The 19,717-nt window shown below is 58.5% G+C and overlaps 1 protein-coding gene across 3 annotated transcripts in view; it reads right to left on the reverse strand.

Moving 5' to 3' along the window:
* Window positions 1–565: 565 nt before the first annotated feature.
* Window positions 566–19,717, reverse strand: part of LOC132808959 (phosphatidylinositol 5-phosphate 4-kinase type-2 gamma-like) — a 32,739-nt gene continuing 13,587 nt past the window's right edge. For all 3 annotated transcript variants that reach the window (XM_060822352.1, XM_060822350.1, XM_060822351.1), the window contains exons 4-10: window positions 18,430–18,579; window positions 16,966–17,112; window positions 16,739–16,777; window positions 16,023–16,136; window positions 10,316–10,556; window positions 3,588–3,691; window positions 566–2,548 (exon numbers count right to left, since the gene is read on the reverse strand). In XM_060822352.1, the coding sequence (XP_060678335.1) occupies window positions 2,468–2,548; window positions 3,588–3,691; window positions 10,316–10,556; window positions 16,023–16,136; window positions 16,739–16,777; window positions 16,966–17,112; window positions 18,430–18,579 (876 nt within the window). In that variant the 3' untranslated portion in view covers window positions 566–2,467. The remainder of the gene's footprint in view (window positions 2,549–3,587; window positions 3,692–10,315; window positions 10,557–16,022; window positions 16,137–16,738; window positions 16,778–16,965; window positions 17,113–18,429; window positions 18,580–19,717) is intronic.

Consider the following 19,717-nt stretch of genomic DNA (forward strand, 5'->3'; position numbering starts at 1 on the left):
TGTGTGTGTGTGTGTGTGTGTCACCCCCCTCCCCATCTGTGTGTGTGTGTGTGTGTGTGTGTGTGTGTGTGTGTCACCCCCCTCCCCATCTGTGTGTGTGTGTGTGTGTGTGTCACCCCCCTCCCCATCTGTGTGTGTGTGTGTGTGTGTGTGTGTGTGTGCGCGTCACCCCCCCTCCCCATCTCTGTGTGTGCGCGTCACCCCCCCCTCCCCATCTCTGTGTGCGCGCGTCACCCCCCCTCCCTATGTGTGTGTGTGTGCGCGTCACCCCCCCCTCCCCATCTCTGTGCGCGCGTGGGGCTGACCACCTGCTCCCCTCCCCTCCCAGAGCAGCACCCAGCCCCCACTCTGAAGCGGCTGCGGGCAGTCATGACCGCCGCCTCGTCGACGGGCGGTTAGCGACGCAGGATTCTCCGGACAGGCAGCGAGCGGTCAGCGGGGTCACTCGAGGGGTTGGGGACGAGGGGGAGCGAAACAGTGAGACGGAGGAACGGAGGGGGGGGGGGAAGAGAGAGAGAGAGAGAGAGAGAGAGAGACACACTGCACCTCTCTGTCACAAGGCACCTGTAATCAGAAAAGACTTTATTGAATTACGACAGAAGGAACCAGGTACAAAATAACTCCCAGCAAAAAGTAGTTGTACGTTACACGTGTGCGTACGTATGTATATAGATTTACACGTGTGCGTACGTATGTATATAGATTTACACGTGTGCGTACGTATGTATATAGATTTCTACCTGCAACACCCATACAGATTACCGCTACTGTACAAGAAAGGTACCCAATATTTCCAAACTAGGAGTGGGATTGGGGAGGAGGAGGAGGGGGTAGAGGTGAACGGGGAGAGGTTCTGCTAAACGCTGGTCCCCCCTCACACCCAATCTAACACCCGAAGACCGGGCCGCTCTGCGCACCGTCCCCTGGGAGGATCTGCACGATTGGCCGGCTGGTTTTCGAGGGGAGGAGGAGGAGGAGGAGGAGAAACGAACCCGGACCACCTTCGTAAATAATAATAATAATAATGAGGAAATTAAAACAACAATACAATCCCAGGCCAGTGTCCAACTGAGGCAGCACAAACCCCCACCAACGCACCACGTTCGGGGGGGGGAAGAGGGGTGGAGCAAGGGGTCCAACCCACTGGACCACCACAACCCAACCCAACAGGATAAAATTTTGGCGGAATTGAAAGCGACTCTCGGTTAAAAGAAAAAAAGAAACCTCTTTGGTGGGCAGCCATTAGAAAGGCAGCGAATGTTTGGCGCACAGAGTGCAAATAATTCCCCGCTCTCTCTCTCTCACACATACATCTATGGTGGGCTGGGGCCATTGAGGAGGGAGAGGGAGCGAGGGTTTGAGAGGGAGAGAGAATCAGTGAGTGACCTGAGTGAGTGAGTGAGAGAGACGGTGAGGGTTGTGGGTGTGGGGGCCAGAGGGTGGGTGAGAGAAAGCGTAGATGTGCAGGAGGCCATCCGCCCCCAGACACTCTAGATCGCTGACTTGCTGTTAGTTGGACAGCTGTGAGCAGCAATCCCAGGTCAGATCAGGCCAGACCAGGCTAACCCCAGACCAACCCAACCCCCACACACCCAACCCAGACCAACACACACTCAACCCAACCCAACCCAGACCAGACCATGCCAACCCAGACCACATTCACCCAACTCAGACCAGACCAACCCAGGCTCACCCAACCCAAGCCACACACACACTCAACCCAAGCCAAGCCAACCCAGGCCCCACACACACCCAGCAAACCCAGACCATGCCAGGCCAACCCAACCCAACCCCAGGCCAATCCAACCCAGGCCCACCCAACCCAACCCAAGCCAGGCCAGGTCATGTCAACCCAGGCCATACATACACCCAACCCAACCCAAGCCAACCCAGGCTCACCCAACCCAAGCCAGGCCAGGCCATGCCAACCCAGGCCACAAACACACCCAACCCAACCCAATCTAACCCAGGCCACACACACACCCAGCAAATCCAGACCATGCCAGGCCAACCCAACCCAAGCCAGGCAAGGCCAGGCCATGTCAACCCAGGCCACACACACACACACACACACACACACACCCAACCCAATCCAGACCAGGTCAACCCAACCAACACACACCCAGCCAACCCAGACCACCCAAACCCAACCCAAGCCAAGCCAAGCCATTCCAACCAAGATCACACACACACCCACCTCACCCAGACCAGGCCAGGTCTAAGCCATTCCAAGCAAGACCACACAGCCCCTCCCCCCCCCAACTCCACTCAACCCAGCTCATTCCAACCCAACCTAGGCTATTCCAAGCAAGATCTCTCACATACACACTCACCCAACCAAACCCAGGCCAAACCAATCTAGGCCATTCCAAGCAAAGGCCACAGCCACCCAGCCCAACCCAGGCCAGGCCAAACCAATCTAGGCCATTCCAAGCAAGATCACACCCACCCAGCCCAACCCAACCCACTACGCAAAGATGTTGGTGATGAATTCTGTGAAGCGTTTGGCATACTGTTCCGGGTTCACCGTTGAGATCTCGGCACCGGCCTGGAGGGAGGTGGGGGTGGGGGAAAGGAGGGGGTGGTGCAAAGAGAGAGAGAGAGAGAGAGAAACAAAAGAGGGTCAGTGTGCAGACGTTTCCACAGATTTCTGCCACACCCCTCCCTGCCGTCCGGACGCAACCACCTCAGCCCCCGCTCCTCTCCGGGTCGCCCCTCCCAAGAACCGCTTGGTCACTGACTCCCGCTTCCCAACACCCCCATCGGGAAATTCGCATCCTCCTGTTCATCTGTCTCTGTCGCTCTCTCCCTTCACAGAATTCTAGTCCCTTCCAATATTCTCATCGCTCAGCCATTGGTGGCCTGGTCTTGGGAAGCGCACCCTCTCTCCCTCCCTGCCAACGTTACACAGGGGAACAGCAGGAAGCCATTCAGCCCCTCTTCCTCCTCCAGCCTGTCACACACAGGGGAACAGCAGGAAGCCATTCAGCCCATCTTCCTCCTCCAGCCTGTCACACACAGGGGAACAGCAGGAAGCCATTCAGCCCATCTTCCTCCTCCAGCCTATCACACACAGGGGAACAGCAGGAAGCCATTCAGCCCATCTTCCTCCTCCAGCCTGTCACACACAGGGGAACAGCAGGAAGCCATTCAGCCCATCTTCCTCCTCCAGCCTGTCACACACAGGGGAACAGCAAGAAGCCATTCAGCCCCTCTCCCTCCTCCAGCCTGTCACACACAGGGAACAGCAGGAAGCCATTCAGCCCATCTTGCTCCTCCAGCCTGTCACACACAGGGGAACAGCAGGAAGCCATACAGCCCCCTTGTTCTCACAGGATTCTCAGTCGAAATTTCCAATCGACACACCCCACCCCCATGTAGACAGATTCCTTCTTGTTGGGGGTAGAGAACATTCCAGATCACTCTCCCACTCCTCCCTTCCCCACCCCCACCCTGCCCTCACACCCTGGAACCACTGTGAAGGGAAATCATTTCTTTTTCCCTCTGTCTCAGCTCAGTCGTGTGCCCCCCCACCCCTCCCCACCTGGCGCTGACCCACACCCCTCCCGCCCTCTCAGTGGGATTACCCCGTGTTTGACCGTCTTTGCGGCGTGCGCGGCCTTTTTCATGGCGTTGTACTGCGTCAGGATGTCAATCAGACCCATGAAGTACACCTCCTTACGGGGAGCTCCTGGGGACACACGCAGAGGGGGGGGGGGAGAGAGACAGAGAGAGAGAGAGACAGAGACAGGGACAGAGAGAGGGACAGAGAGAGGGACAGAGAGAGGGACAGAGAGAGGGACAGAGAGAGGGACAGAGAGAGGGACAGAGAGAGGGACAGAGAGAGGGACAGAGAGAGGGACAGAGAGAGGGACAGAGAGAGGGACAGAGAGAGGGACAGAGAGAGGGACAGGGACAGGGACAGGGACAGGGACAGGGACAGGGACAGGGACAGGGACAGGGACAGGGACAGGGACAGGGACAGGGACAGAGACAGGGACAGAGACAGGGACAGAGACAGGGACAGAGACAGAGACAGGGACAGAGAGACAGATGGAGAAAGGGGGAGAGAGAGACAGGGAGAGAGAGGGAGGGGGAGAGAGGGAGAGAGACAGAGACAGGGAGGGAGAGAGAGAGAGACAGAGACAGGGAGAGAGAGAGAGGGAGACAGAGACAGGGAGAGAGAGGGAGACAGAGACAGGGAGAGAGAGGGAGACAGAGACAGGGAGAGAGAGGGAGACAGTTTGTTAGGGACAGAAATCACATGGCACCAGGTTTACAGTCATAGAGATGTACGACACGGAAACAGACCCTTCGGCCCAACCCGTCCATGCCGACCAGATATCCCAACCCAATCTAGTCCCCACCTGCCAGCACCCGGCCCATATCCCTCCAAACCCTTCCTGTTCATATACCCATCCAAATGCCTCTTAAATGTTGTCATTGTACCAGCCCCCACCACATCCTCTGGCAGCTCATTCCATACACGTACCACCCTCTGGGGGAAAAAGTTGCCCCTTAGGTCTCTTTTATATCTTTCCCCTCTCACCTTAAACTTATGCCCCTCTAGTTCTGGACTCCCCCACCCCAGGGGGGAAAAGACTTGGATATTTACCCTATCCATGCCCCTCATAATTTTGTAAACCTCTATAAGGTCACCCCTCAGCCTCCGACGCTCCAGGGAAAACAGCCCCAGCCTGTTCAGCCTCTCCCTGTAGCTCAAATCCTCCAACCCTGGCAACATCCTTGTAAATCGTTTCTGAACCCTTTCAAGTTTCACAACATCTTTCTGATAGGAAGGAGACCAGAATTGAACACAATATTCCAACAGGGGCCCCTAACCAATGTCCTGCACAGCCACAACATGACCCTCCCAACTCCTGTACTCAATACTCTGACCAATAAAGGAAAGCATACCAAACCCCTCCTTCACTATCCTATCTACCTGCGACTCCACTTTCAAGGAGCTATGAACCTGCACTCCAAGGTCTCTGTGTTCAGCAACACTCCCCCAGGACCTTACCGTTAAGTGTATAAGTCCTGCTAAGATTTGCTTTCCCAAAATGCAGCACCTCGCATTTATCTAAATTAAACTCCATCTGCCACCTCTCAGCCTATTGGCCCATCTGGTCCAGATCCTGTTGTAATCTGAGGTAACCCTCTTCACTGTCCACTACACCTCCAATTTTGGTGTCATCTGCAAACTTACTAACTGTCCCTCTTATGCTCGCACCCAAATCATTTACGTAAACGACAAAAAGTAGGGGACCCAGCACCGATCCTTGTGGCACTCCACTGGTCACAGGCCTCCAGTCTGAAAAACAACCCTCCACCACCACCCTCTGTCTTCTATCTTTGAGCCAGTTCTGTATCCAAATGGCTACTTCTCCCTGTATTCCATGAGATCTAACCTTGCTCACCAGTCTTCCATGGGGAACCTTGTCGAACGCCTTACTGAAGTCCATATAGATCACATCTACTGCTCTGCCCTCATCAATCCTCTTTGTTACTTCTTCAAAAAACTCACTCAACTTTGTGAGACATGATGTCCTGCGCACAAAGCCATGTTGACTATCCTGAATCAGTCCTTGCCTTTCCAAATACATGTACATCCTGTCTCTCAGGATTCCCTCCAACAACTTGCCCACCACCGAGGTCAGGCTCACCGGTCTATAGTTCCCTGGCTTGTCCTTACCACCCTTCTTAAACAGTGGCACCACGTTAGCCAACCTCCAGTCTTCCAACACCTCACCTGTGACTATCGATGATACAAATATCTCAGCAAGGGGCCCAGCAATCACTTCCCCTGCTTCCCACAGAGTTCTCGGGTACACCTGATCAGGTCCTGAGGATTTATCCACCTTTACCTGTTTCAGGACACCCAGCACTTCCTCCTCTGTAATATGGACATTTTACAGGATGTCACCATCCATTTCCCTACAGTCTATATCTTCCATATCCTTTTCCACAGTAAATACTGATACAAAATATTTTCCCCCATTTTCTGCGGCTCCACACAAAGGCCACCTTGCTGATCTTTGAGGGGCCCTATTCTCTCCCTAGTTACCCTTTTGTCCTTAATATATTTGTGAAAACCCTTTGGATTCTCCTTAACCCTACTTGCCAAAGCTATCTCATGTCCCCTTTTTGCCCTCCTGATTTCCCTCTTAAGTATACTCCTACTGCCTTTATACTCTTCTAAGGATTCACTCGATCTATCCTGTCTGTACCTGACATATGCTTCCTTCTTTCTCTTAATCAAACCCTCAATTTCTTTAGTCATCCAGCATTCCCTATACCTACCAGCTTCCCTTTCACCCTGACAGGAATATACTTTCTCTGGATTCTCGTTATCACATTTCTGAAGGCTTGCCATTTTCCAGCCGTCCCTTAACCTGCGAACATCTGCCCCCAATCAGCTTTCGAAAGTTCTTGCCTAATACCGTCAAAATTGGCCTTTCTCCAATTTAGAACTTCAGCTTTTAGATCTGGTCTAGCCTTTTTCCATCATTATTTTAAATCTAATAGAATTACGGTCGCTGGCCCCAAAGTGCTCCCCCACTGACCCCTCAGCCACCTGCCCTGCCTTATTTCCCAAGAGTGGGTCAAGTTTTGCACCTTCCCTAGTAGGTACATTCACATACTGAATCAGAAAATTGTCTTGTACACACTTAAATTCCTCGCCATCTAAACCCTCAACACTATGGCAGTCCCAGTCTATGTTTGGAAAGTTAAAATCCCCTACCATAATCACCCTATTATTCTCACAGATCGCTGAGATCTCCTGACGAGTTTGTTTCTCACTTTCCCTCTGACTATTGGGGGGTCTATAATACAATCCCGATAAGGTGATCATCCCTTTCTTATTTCTCAGTTCCACCCAAATAACATCCCCGGATGTATTTCCGGGAATATCCTCCCCCAGTGCAGCTGTAATGCTATCCCTTATCAAAAACGCCACCCCCCCTCCTCTCCTGCCTCCCTTTCTGTCCTTCCTGTAGCATTTGTATCCTGGAACATTAAGCTGCCAGTCCGGCCCATCCCTGAGCCATGTTTCTGTAATTGCTATGATATCCCAGTCCCATGTCCCTAACCATGCGCTGAGTCCATCTGCCTCAGTTGTTGAAATCTGAAGCTGTCCATCTATCCACTCCACCCTCCCCTCCGACCTATCACCTTCATCTACCTGTCACGTTCTCAGCTCCGCTCCCCCTCCCCAGACCCAGCCTCCCTCCCATTCATCTCTCAGCCCCCTCGGCCCACAAGCCTCATTCCTGATGAAGGGTTTTAGCCCAAAACGTCGATTTTCCTGCTCCTCGGATGCTGCCTGACCGGCTGCTTTTCCAGCAACACTCTCCCTCTCTCTCTCACACACAGACGCACTCTCCCTCTCTCTCACACACAGACGCACTCTCCCTCTCTCTCACACACAGACGCACACTCTCTCTCTCTCACACACAGACGCACACTCTCTCTCTCTCACACACAGACGCACACTCTCTCTCTCTCACACACAGACGCACACTCTCTCTCTCTCACACACAGACGCACACTCTCTCTCTCTCACACACAGACGCACACTCTCTCTCTCTCACACACAGACGCACACTCTCTCTCTCTCACACACAGACGCACACTCTCTCTCTCTCACACACAGACGCGCACTCTCTCTCTCACACACAGACGCGCACTCTCTCTCTCACACACAGACGCGCACTCTCTCTCTCTCACACACAGACGCGCACTCTCTCTCTCTCACACACAGACGCGCACTCTCTCTCTCTCACACACAGACGCGCACTCTCTCTCTCTCACACACAGACGCGCACTCTCTCTCTCACACACACAGACGCGCACTCTCTCTCTCACACACACAGACGCGCACTCTCTCTCTCACACACACAGACGCGCACTCTCTCTCTCACACACACAGACGCGCACTCTCTCTCTCACACACACAGACGCGCACTCTCTCTCTCTCACACACAGACGCACTCACTCTCTCTCACACACAGACGCACACTCTCTCTCACACACAGACGCACGCACTCTCTCTCACACACAGACGCACGCACTCTCTCTCACACACAGACGCACACACTCTCTCTCACACACAGACGCACACACTCTCTCTCACACACAGACGCACACACTCTCTCTCACACACAGACGCACACACTCTCTCTCACACACAGACGCACACACTCTCTCTCACACACAGACGCACACACTCTCTCTCACACACAGACGCACACACTCTCTCTCACACACAGACGCACACACTCTCTCTCACACACAGACGCACACACTCTCTCTCACACACAGACGCACACACTCTCTCTCACACACAGACGCACACACTCTCTCTCACACACAGACGCACACACTCTCTCTCACACACAGACGCACACACTCTCTCTCACACACAGACGCACACACTCTCTCTCACACACAGACGCACACACTCTCTCTCACACACAGACGCACACACTCTCTCTCACACACAGACGCACACACTCTCTCTCACACACAGACGCACACACTCTCTCTCACACACAGACGCACACACTCTCTCTCACACACAGACGCACACACTCTCTCTCACACACAGACGCACACACTCTCTCTCACACACAGACGCACACACTCTCTCTCACACACAGACGCACACACTCTCTCTCACACACAGACGCACACACTCTCTCTCACACACAGACGCACACACTCTCTCTCACACACAGACGCACACACTCTCTCTCACACACAGACGCACACACTCTCTCACACACACAGACGCACACACTCTCTCTCACACACAGACGCACACACTCTCTCTCACACACAGACGCACACACTCTCTCTCACACACAGACGCACACACTCTCTCTCACACACAGACGCACACACTCTCTCTCACACACAGACGCACACACTCTCTCTCACACACAGACGCACACACTCTCTCTCACACACAGACGCACACACTCTCTCACACACAGACGCACACACTCTCTCTCACACACAGACGCACACACTCTCTCTCACACACAGACGCACACACTCTCTCTCACACACAGACGCACACACTCTCTCTCACACACAGACGCACACACTCTCTCTCACACACAGACGCACACACTCTCTCTCACACACAGACGCACACACTCTCTCTCACACACAGACGCACACACTCTCTCTCACACACAGACGCACACACTCTCTCTCACACACAGACGCACACACTCTCTCTCACACACAGACGCACACACTCTCTCTCACACACAGACGCACACACTCTCTCACACACACAGACGCACACACTCTCTCACACACACAGACGCACACACTCTCTCACACACACAGACGCACACACTCTCTCACACACACAGACGCACACACTCTCTCACACACACAGACGCACACACTCTCTCTCACACACAGACGCACACACTCTCTCACACACAGACGCACACACTCTCTCACACACAGACGCACACACACTCTCACACACACACACTCTCACACACAGACACACACACTCTCTCACACACAGACACACACACTCTCTCACACACAGACACACACACTCTCTCACACACAGACACACACACTCTCTCACACACAGACACACACACTCTCTCACACACAGACACACACACTCTCTCACACACAGACACACACACTCTCTCACACACAGACACACACACTCTCTCACACACAGACACACACTCTCTCACACACAGACACACACTCTCTCACACACAGACACACACTCTCTCACACACAGACACACACTCTCTCACACACAGACACACACTCTCTCACACACAGACACACACTCTCACACACAGACACACACTCTCTCACACACAGACACACACTCTCTCACACACAGACACACACTCTCTCACACACAGACACACACTCTCTCACACACAGACACACACTCTCTCACACACAGACACACACTCTCTCACACACAGACACACTCTCTCACACACAGACACACACACACTCTCACACAGACACACACACTCTCTCACACAGACACACACACTCTCTCACACAGACACACACACTCTCTCTCTCTCTCACACACACACACACACTCTCTCTCTCTCACACACACACAGACACACACTCTCTCTCTCTCACACACACACAGACACACACTCTCTCTCTCTCTCTCTCTCACACACAGACACACACACACACACACACTCTCTCTCTCTCACACAGACAGATAGGTGGGTGGGGGCGAGGAGAGATGGAGGCGATGAGTTGAGAGGTGGGGGACAGAGACTGGCAGACTCACCATCTGCGCTCCTGATGGCATACACATCAGTGAAGGGCTCATAGCCAGCGTGAGGTGCCCTGTTGAGGTGCCCGCTCTGGGTCTCCGGGGACTGGCCGTAGTATGGTGTCAGCAGGCTGTTGGTGGTACCGTTCTCTGTCTCGTTACTGCCCAGGCTGGGGTCTTCATCGTCATCCAGTCTCTGAGTGTCGTGGATACCCAGCAGCAAGCTGTAGTCCATGATCTTCAGGTTGGAGAGGAACTGGAGATGGAGAGAGCAGGGGGAGCGAGAGAGTTCAATGTGATGCGTGGGGTTAAAGGGGGGAGGGAGGGCGGGGGGAGGTGAAAAAGGGAGAGACAGAGCGAGAGCGACACACACACAGGGAGAGACACACTCTTGGAGACAGACACGCACACAGGGAGAGAGAGACACAGAGAGAGAGAGACACACACAGTGAGGGGGGAACAGAAGGGGGGGGAAGGAGAGCGAGCGGGGGGGGAAGGAGAGTGAGCGGGGGGGGAAGGAGAGCGAGGGGGGGGGGAAGGAGAGCGAGTGAGGGGGGAAGGAGAGCGAGGGGGGGGGGAAGGAGAGCGAGGGGGGGGGGAGGAGAGAGCGAGGGGGGGGGAAGGAGAGCGAGCTGGGGGGGAAGGAGAGCGAGCTGGGGGGGAAGGAGAGCGAGGGGGGGGGGGGAAGGAGAGCGAGGGGGGGGGAAGGAGAGCGAGCGAGGGGGGGAGGGAGAGCGAGCGAGGGGGGGAAGGAGAGCAAGGGGGGGGAAGGAGAGCAAGGGGGGGGGAAGGAGAGCGAGGGGGGGGGAGGAGAGCGAGGGGGGGGGGGAGGAGAGCGAGGGGGGGGGGAAGGAGAGCGAGGGGGGGAAGGAGAGCGAGCGGGGGGGAAGGAGAGCGAGCGGGGGGGGGGAAAGGAGAGCGAGGGGGGGGGGAAGGAGTGCGAGGGGGGGGAAGGAGAGCGAGCGGGGGGGGAAGGAGAGCGAGCGGGGGGGGGAAGGAGAGCGAGCGGGGGGGGAAGGAGAGCGAGGGGGGGGGGAAGGAGAGCGAGGGGGGGGGGAAGGAGAGTGAGCGGGGGGGAAGGAGAGCGAGCGGGGGGGAAGGAGAGCGAGCGGGGGGGAAGGAGAGCGAGGGGGGGGAAGGAGTGCGAGGGGGGGGAAGGAGAGCGAGGGGGGGGAAAGGAGAGCGAGGGGGGGGAAAGGAGAGCGAGGGGGGGGGAGGAGAGCGAGGGGGGGGAGGAGAGCGAGGGGGGGGGAAGGAGTGCGAGCGGGGGGGGAAGGAGAGCGAGCGGGGGGGGGAAAGGAGAGCGAGGGGGGGGGAAGGAGAGCGAGCGGGGGGGAAGGAGAGCGAGCGGGGGGGAAGGAGAGCGAGGGGGGGGGAAGGAGAGCGAGGGGGGGGGGGGAAGGAGAGCGAGCGGGGGGGAAGGAGAGCGAGCGGGGGGGGGAAAGGAGAGCGAGGGGGGGGGGAAGGAGTGCGAGGGGGGGGGAAGGAGAGCGAGGGGGGGGAAGGAGAGCGAGCGGGGGGGAAGGAGAGCGAGGGGGGGGGGGGAGGGAGAGCGGGGGGGGAAGGAGAGCGAGGGGGGGGAAGGAGAGCGAGGGGGGGGAAGGAGAGCGAGGGGGGGGAAGGAGAGCGAGGGGGGGGAAGGAGAGCGAGGGGGGGGAAGGAGAGCGAGGGGGGGGAAGGAGAGCGAGGGGGGGGAAGGAGAGCGAGGGGGGGGAAGGAGAGCGAGGGGGGGGAAGGAGAGCGAGGGGGGGGAAGGAGAGCGAGGGGGGGGGAAGGAGAGCGAGGGGGGGGGAAGGAGAGCGAGGGGGGGGGAAAGGAGAGCGAGGGGGGGGAAGGAGAGCGAGCGGGGGGGGAAGGAGAGCGAGCGGGGGGGGAAGGAGAGCGAGCGGGGGGGGGGAAGGGAGAGCGAGGGGGGGGGGGAAAGGAGAGCGAGGGGGGGGAAGGAGAGCGAGGGGGGGGGAAGGAGAGCGAGGGGGGGGGAGGAGAGCGAGGGGGGGGGAAGGAGTGCGAGCGGGGGGGGAAGGAGAGCGAGCTGGGGGGGAAAGGAGTGCGAGCGGGGGGGGAAGGAGAGCGAGCTGGGGGGGAAAGGAGAGCGAGCGGGGGGGAAGGAGAGCGAGGGGGGGGGAAGGAGAGCGAGCGGGGGGGAAGGAGAGCGAGCGGGGGGGGAAGGAGAGCGAGGGGGGGGGAAGGAGAGCGAGCGGGGGGGAAGGAGAGCGAGCGGGGGGGGGAAAGGAGAGCGAGGGGGGGGGGAAGGAGTGCGAGGGGGGGGGAAGGAGAGCGAGCGGGGGAAGGAGAGCGAGCGGGGGGGGGAAGGAGAGCGAGCGGGGGGGGGAAGGAGAGCGGGGGGGGGAAGGAGAGCGAGGGGGGGGAAGGAGAGAGAGGGGGGGGGAAGGAGAGAGAGGGGGGGGGAAGGAGAGCGAGGGGTGGGGAAGGAGAGCGAGGGGTGGGGAAGGAGAGCGAGGGGGGGGGAAGGAGAGCGAGGGGGGGGAAAGGAGAGCGAGGGGGGGGAAAGGAGAGCGAGGGGGGGGGGAAGGAGTGCGGGGGGGGGAAGGAGTGCGGGGGGGGGAAAGGAGAGCGAGCGGGGGGGGAAAGGAGAGCGAGGGGGGGGGAAGGAGAGCGAGGGGGGGGGGAAGGAGTGCGGGGGGGGGAAAGGAGAGCGAGGGGGGGGAAAGGAGAGCGAGCGGGGGGGAAAGGAGAGCGAGGGGGGGGGGAAGGAGTGCGGGGGGGGAAGGGAGAGCGAGGGGGGGGGAAGGGAGAGCGAGGGGGGGGGGAAGGGGGGGGAAGGAGAGCGAGGGGCGGGAAGGAGAGAGAAAGGGGAAGGGGAAATAAAAGTGTCCCAGTGGGAGGATCTCACGACTCCCTCCCACCCCAGAGAGGCCATTCAGCCCAATGGGCTGGGTTGGGAGGGGGGGGGGTAAAAGGAGATGACACAGCCCTGTGCTGCGTGTGCTCACAGTGAGATTCGGCTGGCTATAGGCAGCTGATTGGTCAGGGCGATGGTGAGTAGCCATGGAGACTGTTCTCCCAGTGGCACCTCGCCAGCCAACCAGCTTAGGGGGTGGCATTGGTGCAGCGTGACACCCTCAGACCTCTGGGAGGGGGACACGGGGTGTACCTTTCTCTGTGAAGACCCTCTCTCCCCCCCCGAGGACATATGACATGAAACTGGCCCCAGGTCACTTCTCCCGTCCAACCAAGGCACCTAAGGTTTTTGGCAAGTGTTATGTGTCTGTAGGAGGGTGGAGGGTGGGGTTGAGGTTGAGGGTTATTAACTCGGTCACATCCTGACAGCTCGTCATTGTTTACCGGTGGTTAGAATCAACTCAGGTTCGCAATAGTTAACAGTGGTCATTAAAGTCAGAGACCTGGATAGCACGGAAACTGACCCTTCGGTCCAAATTGTTCATACCTAACCCAGTCCCCATTCCCCAGCACTCGGCCCCATCTCCCTCTAAACCCTTCCTGTTCCTGCCCCCCACCCACCTTTTAAATGCTGTCATTGTACCAGCCCCCACCCACTTCCCTCTGGCAGCCCCTCCCACACACGCACCACCCTCTGGGGGGAAAAAGTTGCCCCTTGGGTCCCTTTCCCCCTCTCACCTTAAACCTACCCCCCTCTAGTTCTGGACTCCCCCCACCCCAGGGGGAAAAGACCTTGTCTATTTACCCCACCCTCGTGATGTTATAAACCTCTATAAGGTCACCCCTCAGCCTCCCCCACCCCAGGGGGGAAAAGACCTTGTCTATTTACCCCACCCTGGTGATGTTATAAACCTCTATAAGGTCACCCCTCAGCCTCCGACGCTCCAGGGAAAACAGCCCAGCCTGTCCAGCCTCTCCCTGTAGCTCAAACCCTCCAACATCCTTGTCCATCTTTTCCGAACCCTCCCACAACATCCTTCCTGTAGCAGGGAGACCGGGATTGAACACAATATTCCAACAGGGGCCCCTAACCAATGTCCTGTACAGCCGCAACGTGACCCCCCCCCAACTCCTGTACTCAATACTCTGACCAATAAAGGGAAGCATACCAAACCCCTCCTTCACTATCCTACCTACCTGCGACTCCATTTACAAGTGTCGAATCCTGTTGGGTTTCCTGTTAAGCTAGCTGTACCCGAGGGGGCGAATGGCCGTGCTGGGGGGGGGGGAGAAATGGCCGTGCTGGGGGAGGGAGGGGGATGGCCGTGGAAATTTAATTAAAACCGAGATGAAATGTCAGTGTAAGTGTCAGCTGCGGACAAACCCAGTCTGGTTTACAGACACCCCTTACCCAGGGGGTCTACATTAGACCGCACCCCCCCCCCCCCCCCCCAAAACCCCTGCAGTTGACGTGCAAATCCCCGCTGGGCAATTAGGGACAGGTCAACAAATCGCAGGCCGGGTCGGAGGTGTTCAGGGGAGGGGAGGGTTTCTGTATGGACCCGGTTTCAGGGACAGACACAGATTGACACCACTCCCCAGGGAACAAACAACAGAGGTCAGTTATAACCACACCCCCCCACACCCCTCCCTATCTCTGTGTGTGTGTCACCCCCCCCTACACCCCCTCCCTATCTCTGTGTGTGTGTCACCCCCCCCCACACCCCCCTCCCTATCTCTGTGTGTGTGTCACCCCCCCCTCCCTATCTCTGTGTGTGTCACCCCCCCCTACACCCCCCTCCTATCTCTGTGTGTGTGTCACCCCCCCCACACCCCCCTCCCTATCTCTGTGTGTGTGTCACCCCCCCCTACACCCCCCTCCCTATCTCTGTGTGTGTGTCACCCCCCCCTACACCCCCCTCCCTATCTCTGTGTGTGTGTCACCCCCCCCTACACCCCCCTCCCTATCTCTGTGTGTGTGTCACCCCCCCCTACACCCCCCTCCCTATCTCTGTGTGTGTGTCACCCCCCCCCTACACCCCCCTCCCTATCTCTGTGTGTGTGTCACCCCCCCCTACACCCCTCCCTATCTCTGTGTGTGTGTCACCCCCCCCTACACCCCCCTCCCTATCTCTGTGTGTGTGTCACCCCCCCCTACACCCCCCTCCCTATCTCTGTGTGTGTGTCACCCCCCCCTACACCCCCTCCCTATCTCTGTGTGTGTGTCACCCCCCCCTACACCCCCCTCCCTATCTCTGTGTGTGTGTCACCCCCCCCTACACCCCCCTCCCTATCTCTGTGTGTGTGTCACCCCCCCCTACACCCCCTCCCTATCTCTGTGTGTGTGTCACCCCCCCCACACCCCCCTCCCTATCTCTGTGTGTGTGTCACCCCCCCCCTACACCCCCCTCCCTATCTCTGTGTGTGTGTCACCCCCCCCTACACCCCCCTCCCTATCTCTGTGTGTGTGTCACCCCCCCCTACACCCCCCTCCCTATCTCTGTGTGTGTGTCACCCCCCCCTACACCCCCTCCCTATCTCTGTGTGTGTCACCCCCCCCCACCCCCCCCTCCCTATCTCTGTGTGTGTGTCACCCCCCCTACACCCCCTCCCTATCTCTGTGTGTGTGTCACCCCCCCTACACCCCCCTCCCTATCTCTGTGTGTGTGTCACCCCCCCTACACCCCCCTCCCTATCCCTGTGTGTGTCACCCCCTCCAGCCCCCTACACCCCCTCCCTATCTCTGTGTGTGTCACCCCCCCACACCCTCTCCCGATCTCTGTGTGTGTCACCCCCTCCAGCCCCTCCCTATCTCGGTCACACGCTGACAGGGTTGGGGTGGGGGTGAATGGTCAGTCACCTCCACGTCTCGCTTGAGTTTCTCCATGAACATGGTCTTCTGCTCGCTGCTGATGTAGACCTTCTGGCTCATGTTCAGGAAGTCCATGTCCTTCAACGTTGGCAGCTCCTTGACCTGCCGGGACCAGGCTGGGTTCAGCAGGAACGACACACGGCCCACCCACCGGACTATCCCCACACACACACACACAGCTCCCACAGCGCCGACCCTCCCACAGCACCCACTCCCTCAGCACTGACCCTCCCACAGCAGCCGCTCCCTCGGCACTGACCCTCCCACAGCAGCCGCTCCCTCGGCACTGACCCTCCCACAGCAGCCGCTCCCTCGGCACTGACCCTCCCACAGCAGCCGCTCCCTCGGCACTGACCCTCCCTCAGCAGCCGCTCCCTCGGCACTGACCCTCCCACAGCAGCCGCTCCCACGGCGTTGACCCTCCCACAGCAGCCGCTCCCACGGCGTTGACCCTCCCACAGCGCCCGCTCCCACGGCGCTGACCCTCCCACAGCGCCTGCCCCCTCGGCATTGACCCTCCCACAGCACCCGCTCCCACAGCACTGACCCTCCCACAGCACCCACTCCCTCGGCACTGACCCTCCCACAGCGCCCGCTCCCTCAGCGCTGACCCTCCCACAGCGCCCGCTCCCTCGGTTAGGGTGGTGGAAGACAGGGGCACTGCCCCCCCCGTGGTGATGAAGAAGCGTACGGGCACAGTTTACCTTCTCTTTATCACTGGCTTCACGAGCCACTAAGGAACCCTGTAAAACACAGAGAGAGAGAGAGAGAGAGAGAGAGAGAGAGAGAGACGGGGAGACGGTCAGGGCTCGATGCTGAGATCTCACTGTCGGGATACACAGGGAGGTGTGGAAGGGGGATCAATCAGGGAAAGGGCGAGGGTGGGGGAGGGAGACAGCAGCCGACGGGCTGCGGTGCGTCGCTCGCTCACCTTTAGATCGTACTTCCTGTGGACGGTGAGCAAGTAGCTGAAGATGTTGCGCATGACCAGGATGTAGGTGTCCTCACCGTCGACTGTAAGCCGGTACATGGCCAGGAACTGGGGCAGTACGATGTTCCCGTGACAGTTCACAACGTGCTGCAGGGAGCGGAGAGGGGGAGATATCCAACCGACAGGTATTAACACAGGGGGAATTACAGCAAGAGGCTATTCAGCCCCTCCCTCCCTCCTATCACACAGGGGACAGGAGGCGGCCATTCAGCCCCCACATGCAGAGCAGCGGGGGAAGCTCATCCGAACCCGATGTTGGGGAGCACGAAGGGGATGAGAGAGTGGGGGGGTGGGGGGCACACGAAGGGGAAGAGGGATCTGGGAGGGGTGACGGGAAGGGCAAGAGGGAGCAGGACCGCAAAGAGAGAGTGTGGAAGTGGGAAGGTAGAGAGAGAGAGAGGGGGAGGGAGGGGGAGGGAGGGGGGGGAGGGGAGGGAGGGGGAGGGAGGGGAGGGAGGGGGGGGAGGGAGGGGGAGGGAGGGGGAGGGAGGGGGAGGGAGGGAGAGAGAGGGGGAGGGAGGGAGAGAGAGGGGGAGGGGGAGGGAGGGAGAGGGGGAGGGAGGGAGAGGGGGAGGGAGGGAGAGGAGAGGGAGGGGAGGAGAGAGAGGGGCGAGGGAGGGGGAAGGGGGGGAGGCGGGAGAGAGAGAGAGGGGGAGGCGGGAGAGAGAGAGAGAGAGAGGGGGAGGGAGGGAGAGAGAGAGAGAGGGGGAGGGAGGGAGAGAGAGAGAGAGGGGGAGAGGGGGGGAGGGAGGGAGAGAAGGGGGGAGGGAGGGAGGGGGGGGAGGGAGAGAGGGGGGGGGAGGGAGGGAGAGGGGGGGGGAGGGAGGGAGAGAGGGGGGGAGGGAGGGAGAGAGGGGGGGAGGGAGGGAGAGAGGGGGGGAGGGAGGGAGAGAGAGGGGGAGGAGGGAGAGAGAGAGGGGGAGGGGGGAGGGAGGGGGGGGGGAGAGAGAGGGAGAGAGAGGGAGAGAGAGAAAGAAAGAGAAGAGAGGGACAGAGAGACAGAGAGTGCGCACAGTGAGAGAAGAGAAGAGGAGAGAGAGAGAAGAGAGAAGGAGGAGAGAGAGAGAGAGAAGAGAGAGACAGACAGAGAGAGAGAGTGCACACAGTGAGAGAGAAGAGAGAAGGAGAGGAGAGAGAGAGGAGAGAGAAAGAGAGAGGAAAGAAAGAAGGGGAAAGGAAAAAGGGAGAGCAGAGAAAGCAGGAAGAAAAACAATGAGAGGAGGAAAGGAAAAGGAGAGTTCAGGCACTGAGGGACAGGTTGGGGAAGAAAAAAAACTGGGATTCGAGTGAGAGGGGCCAGGGTTGGTGGCCTGGGGATAGGTCAGGCTCGAGGGGCCGAGCGGCCACGCCCACCCTCAGGGATGAGGCCAGCCCCCGCTCCCCCCCAGCGGGAGGGACACTGACCTGGTGATAACCCGAGAGGAAGCTGTGCATGTTGGCCACGTCCTCACTGGAGATCTGCTTGATGACGTACTTCTTATCATAGCTGCTCAGGAACAGCACCGTGTGCCGGGTCTCATTCTCACTGTACGGAGCACCGCGGGTCATCGATACCTTGGGGGGGGGGGGGGGGGGAACACAACACACCGCGAGAACGGGGGTTAGATACAGGGTACAGCTCCCTCTACACCATCCTCCCACTCCCAGGGACAGGGGGTTAGAAACAGAGTACAGCTCCCTCTACACTGTCCTCCCCACTCCCAGGGCCAGAGGGTTAGATACAGGGTACAGCTCCCTCTACACCGTCTCCCACTCCCAGGGACGGGGGTTAGATACAGAGTACAGCTCCCTCTACACCGTCCCCACCCCCCGCATCAAACACACCGTGGGGCAGCACAGTGGCTCAGTGGTTAGCACTGCTGCCTCACAGCACTAGGGGCACAGGTTCAATTCCAGCCTCAGGCAACTGACTGTGTGGAGTTTGCAAGTTCTCCCCGTGTTGTGTGGGTTTCCTCCGGGTGCTCCGGTTCCCTCGCACAGTCCAAGGAAGTGCAGGTTAGGGTGGGATTGGCCGTACTAAATTGTCCCCGTAGTGCCCAGGGATGTGCAGGTTAGGGTGGATTGGCCATGCTAAATTGTCCCCAGGGATGTGCAGGTTAGGGTGGGATTGGCCGTGCTAAATTGTCCCTGTAGTGCCCAGGGATGTGCAGGTTAGGGTGGGATTGGCCGTGCTAAATTGTCCCATAGTGCCCAGGGATGTGCGGGTAAGGGTGGGATTGGCCGTGCTAAATTGTCCCTGTAGTGCCCAGGGATGTGCAGGTTAGGGTGGGATTGGCCGTGCTAAATTGTCCTGTAGTGCCAGGGATGTGCAGGTTAGGGTGGGATTGGCCGTGCTAAATTGTCCCCGTAGTGCCCAGGGATGTGCAGGTTAGGGTGGGATTGGCCGTGCTAAATTATCCCCGTAGTGCCCAGGGATGTGCAGGTTAGGGTGGGATTGGCCGTGCTAAATTGTCCCGTAGTGCCCAGGGATGTGCAGGTTAGGGTGGGATTGACCGTGCTAAATTGTCCCCGTAGTGCCCAGGGATGTGCAGGTTAGGGTGGGATTGGCCGTGCTAAATTGTCCCGTAGTGCCCAGGGATGTGCAGGTTAGGGTGGGATTGGCCGTGCTAAATTGTCCCGTAGTCCCCAGGGATGTGCAGGTTAGGGTGGGATTGGCCGTGCTAAATTGTCCCCGTAGTGCCCAGGGATGTGC

The sequence above is a fragment of the Hemiscyllium ocellatum genome, assembly GCF_020745735.1.
Source record: "Hemiscyllium ocellatum isolate sHemOce1 chromosome X unlocalized genomic scaffold, sHemOce1.pat.X.cur. SUPER_X_unloc_3, whole genome shotgun sequence".
NCBI lineage: Eukaryota > Metazoa > Chordata > Chondrichthyes > Orectolobiformes > Hemiscylliidae > Hemiscyllium > Hemiscyllium ocellatum.